Source organism: Parasteatoda tepidariorum, unplaced genomic scaffold, assembly GCF_043381705.1.
Source record: "Parasteatoda tepidariorum isolate YZ-2023 unplaced genomic scaffold, CAS_Ptep_4.0 HiC_scaffold_1523, whole genome shotgun sequence".
In the NCBI taxonomy this organism is placed as follows: domain Eukaryota; kingdom Metazoa; phylum Arthropoda; class Arachnida; order Araneae; family Theridiidae; genus Parasteatoda; species Parasteatoda tepidariorum.
In genome coordinates, this window is record NW_027261420.1 from 6,919 (window position 1) to 11,948 (window position 5,030).

At 30.5% G+C, this 5,030-nt stretch overlaps 1 protein-coding gene across 1 annotated transcript; it reads right to left on the minus strand.

Annotated features, from left to right (window-relative positions):
* Positions 1-300: 300 nt before the first annotated feature.
* On the minus strand, positions 301-2,969 carry LOC107454219 (zinc finger protein 239-like; the record flags this gene model as incomplete). Its single annotated transcript, XM_021147694.3, has 3 exons — positions 301-914; positions 2,365-2,617; positions 2,775-2,969. Coding segments are annotated over 3 exons (1,062 nt in total), but the record flags the coding sequence as incomplete, so codon positions are not given.
* Between the last annotated feature and the right edge of the window lie 2,061 nt (positions 2,970-5,030).

A 5,030-nucleotide genomic window follows, 5' to 3' on the forward strand; every position in this document is an offset into this window, starting at 1 on the left:
ATAAAAATGGATGAGTGGAAAGTGATGGTGAAAAAAAAACATTTATTTTTGTATGAGAAGTAAATAATATGAAGGAAAACAAAGTATCTGTCTCCAAATTTATTGTTGTTTTTTTAAGCTGACTCCCATAGATTTTGCCATCAGTGTATTTCAAATATTAAGAAAAATAGGCTCTAATTATAAATGTCCCTCTGCTATACTTTCTTCATACAATTTTTTATTCTAACTGCAAAAGGAGATTATCTAAATCTCTCATTCCTTATAAAGGTAATTTGACATTATGTGCAGTTCTTCATTTATTTACTTGTATTGAGGATGTATGCGGTCTATGTGTCGTTTAAGATGACTCGGTAGAAGAAAACCTCTTTCACACAGGTGACACTTATGGGGGAACTGTTTCGTGTGCCTTTGAATAATGTGTCTATTAAGATCTGAAGATGTGGTGGTCCTGTATTGGCAGACGGAGCACTTGTAGGGTTTCTGCAGTGTGTGAATTCTTATGTGAGCGTGAAGATCTGAAGATCGGGTGAAATCTCTTCCGCAGGTGGAACATCTGTAAGGTCTGATGCCGCTGTGACTTCTCACGTGACTCTCCAAGTGTCCTTTTTGATTAAAATCTCTTCCGCACACTCCACAAGAGAAGGGTCTCTCTCCACTGTGGACCTTCAGGTGTCTCCTGAGATTTTCTTCCAGAGTGAATGTCTTGTGGCAGTGGGGACATCCGTGTCTCCTCTCACCCGTGTGAGTAGTGAGGTGTTTCCGGAGATCACCTGATATGTTGGTGGAGTAGACACAGTGGGGACATCGGTGTTTTTTATCATGACCCTGATGGGGATGTTTCCTTCTGTGTCGCTCCATGGCATTCACGGATGTGAACAATGAACTGCAGACATCGCATGCCACACCTTTTACACCTATAAAATAAACTATTTTTAACTCGGATCTACCTGCTTGTTGTGGAAAAAACAAAATTAGCATTGTATGTAGCAACATGAATCACACATGCAGTATACTATTGGCAGCAATTTTTGATGAATATTTGTTGAAAAAAATATAACTATATATTACTTTTAATAAGAAAAGAAACATCTTTCTCATTTTTTATTCATAGGAAATTTTTAACTCTTTTAATGAGAAAAAAATTATATGATTCTGATAAATTGTGTAATTTTTATTAAATCCATTTTTATAGAAAATATTACTGATTAACATTCTTTATAAAAATAGTTTTAACAAAATGAAAAATTATGAATAATTTGACATTAATACGATTCAAAAGTTTTTTTGTAATGGAATCAAAAAAAAAGAGGAGAGTCGGAATAAGTCGAAATCGAAAGTAACTAGAGAGACATTAGCGATGACGCGCAATAAGCAAAAATCTAAATAATTTCTATTCTATGAAAAAAGTTAAACATATAATAGTTATAACTCTACGCATTAAAAACAGCCGCGACAGAATAATTACATACAGAATAAAAATACAGGACAACTTGATAATTATTGATTGAATGAAAAAATATTAATCTGTTAGGATGTAATCCTACAAGAGTTAACTGAAATACTCTCATCAATTTGTCCAAGCACGATGATTTTAAGCTATAAAGTCAATTACAAAAATTGTTTTCCATCTATAAACATACCCTATTAAATTAATTCAGATATTTTACCTTAATATGGGCTTAGATGCAATATGGAAAATATGATGCTAGTGCAATTTTGATGCAATACGGATGATATGATACTACTGATTCAGCAAGAAAAGACGTTAAAATTTGTTTCATCATAGTTAATGTTACTTTTCGCATATTTCTTTATTTTACTAAAACGATGCGGACATAATAGTTTATTTGCACATAAAAAATTCTAAAACTACTTGTTTTTCTTAAAAAAACCCACACAAAACATTTTTTTAGGATAATTGATAGACTTAATAAATCAATTATCCTAAATAAATATATTCATAAAAAAGAAATTATGTATATTTAATATGAAAAATATCTATTTATCGATTTACTTTATTTATCTTTTAACTAGCTGAACATACGTTGCTCGTGTCTGGTGAAAAAAAAAGAATAATATGGTAACATCAAAATCTTGTTAAATATAAAAAATATTAACGAAGCGTAAATCATAAATTAATCAGCACAATGGTATATGAATAAAACTTAAAACCAAAAATTCGTTAAGAAACAATGATAGTTTGACTTAAGATCGAAAACTTTATGGTATTATCAAAACACGGAAACACTTTAATTTTATCTCATCAAATACTTCGCCCAAACAAATTCTAAAATATAAAAATTTCTGCAAAACTACTATTTTTAATCATCTTAACTTATAAGACATAGATTTCATCAGTCATACTTAATTGATTGATTTCAATGTCCCTTTTCAAGCTGATTCCAAGATCAGCTGCATATTTTCCCCCATACCACACCAGAAGCTCTTGAAATGGTAACACTTCTCTGTAAGTCTTGTAATAGATCTGTTTCTTGTACTGGATTGCCACCAAATTTTGTTTCTCTTCCTTATCAGCACAATTCACGAATCTCAACCAGTTGGAAATATCCTTTTTGAACCCTTCAATATAATGATCCACTCTACCTCCCTTCCATACCTAAACAAAAATTAAATTAACATTATCAATTGAATATTATAACTTTCACTCATTAAATTTTAACTAGAAAAAATACGCTAAAATATATATTTAAAAAATTACAATCACAATTGCAAAAAGCATCTAATTTGAAAAATTAAAAAAAAAAAGTAACTACCATCCAAGAATAGCCAGATTTTTCTGCCTCTTTTCTCGTTCTAATAATTTTTCCCTTGTAAGGACCAAACACTGTTCCTATAGGCAATGGGATTTCTGTCCATATTCCGAGTCCTGCTTTACGAATGCTCGATATTCCAATCGACAGAAAACTTGGAATTGTCAGTTCAGCTCGGTCTGATGAACTTTTGGGAACCTACATAGCCATAAATTTTCCAAAGTCACAAAAACTATCTTAGGCAAAGAAAAAAATCTTGAATGACCTTCAATTTATTTTCTTTATAAAAGATGATACTTTTCTTAGATTTTACTTAAATTCATATGAAAGTACAAATTTCGAGAAACTGGAACTAGCAACGCCCCCTAGCGAGAAACTAGATAATAACTTAGAGACAGAGAGACAGTGAGAGAGTGTGAACGAACGGCAGAAAGCATGCAGAGCTCCTTATTTTTTGCTTCTTCATATGTGTTTTATATGTTATGTTTGTGAATGTGCTGAGTGCTAACTATAGTCACATTGTTTAAAATAAAATAAAAGTTAGCTAGCCGTTATGTTTTAATTCCCCCCTATGCACCACACATCACACGAAATGTTTTACTGAAACTTATCTTTTGTACTTCAAAACTTTTCCATATCCTATAGTTTCACCGCCTTTTCAAAATCAAACCGAACGCTGATACTACCCCTACAAAACTCAGGATATTTTTGGCCTAAGGAAATCGCATCTGTCGCCATTTTTATCTAACTCGAGATTCTTATATTTAAACATAAAAAAACATCAAGAATTATGCTTAAAAAACTATACGTTGTACTTTGAGAAAATATCTTTTGTCCTCAATTTTTAAAATTATTCTCTCTAAAGCTAGAAATGACCAAATATTGTCAGGTACTTAAGTTTTCGAAGATTTTTTTTTGCAAAAAGTTTCTTTTATCAAATAAGAATTAATATCATTTTAGAGAAAATTTACCACGTTACACGAGAAAATATAAATAAAAATATACAAATAAGAATATCAAACAGAATTCTGTGAAAATCCAATAAATTATTAAAGAAATGTTTGACAGAAAGGAAAAGATTTTGTACCAGTTATGACGAATCCCAAAAGTCTTTTAAGCTTGTATTATTTAACATTTATTAAAATTTGTACTACTATTAATACTACAATATTATTTAAATTAGTTATTTAAATGATGTACTTCCATTTTCTAAAAAAATTTTTGAAACGGAATTATTATGTTATTAAATATTTGAAATTAATCTTATTCAGCCTATAAATGAAAGCTAAAAAAGAAATATGAAAGTTTAAAAAAGAAATAAAATTCTTTCTAATGAACTTGTCCTTAGAATATAGTTTCTATGTGTCCACATTTAAATAGTTTTTCAGAAAAACTTACACAGCAATTTTAAAGCAGTATAAGAAATTTAAAATGAAAAGACATTCATTTATAATAGTTGTTGTCTGCTATAATTTTCAATTGACTATTTCTTTTAAAACCTTAAGTTAAAGAATATGCCCGGAAATGCTTAAATTTCTGGAGAATTTAAATAATGATTATGGCTTAGGGTATGTCACATTGTGATATAATTATGGTTTATGATACATAAACAAAACAAAATTCTCCGATTTGTCAATCGCTGATAAATAATAGTTTAAAGAAAACTGCAAATAGTTGATAGATTCACACTTTCTAGTCAACTTATTTATGACTTTTAATTAAACTAAGAGTCTTCGCATCCTGCTCGCTGGCGCTCGCCAACCCCCGGAACTGCTTTCGCAGTTTATTTCTGATTGCTTCGCAATCCAATGTTCGCTTTACTCGCTCATTGGATACGTTCTTAACGTCTAGCTTTTATATACTTTTTTGAATACTGAAGTTCCGAAAACTTTTCACTGTAGAAAATTCTAAACCCGTAGATTTCAATATTAATTTAAAATTGCAAACAGTTCACATATTTTGTTTAATCACACTATTCTAAATTTCAGTTGTTGAGTTTTTTTAGTTTTAAAGTCTAAGTTTAAGTTTTGTTTTAAAGTCTTTCCCACCAGAGGGCTAAAGCCATGTGTTGTAAAACAATATGAAATAGTAGTCTGCCACTGAACGCCGGATGTAAAGCTTCGGCTTCGATGAAGATAATTTTGTATTTTTAATTCTGTGAAGGGCGCCACCCTAATAATATGGAATTTGTAAATAAATGTATATATTTTTGATTGTAGTTCCATCGTCATGATCACTGCTCTGTCTTTCGCAGCGAGC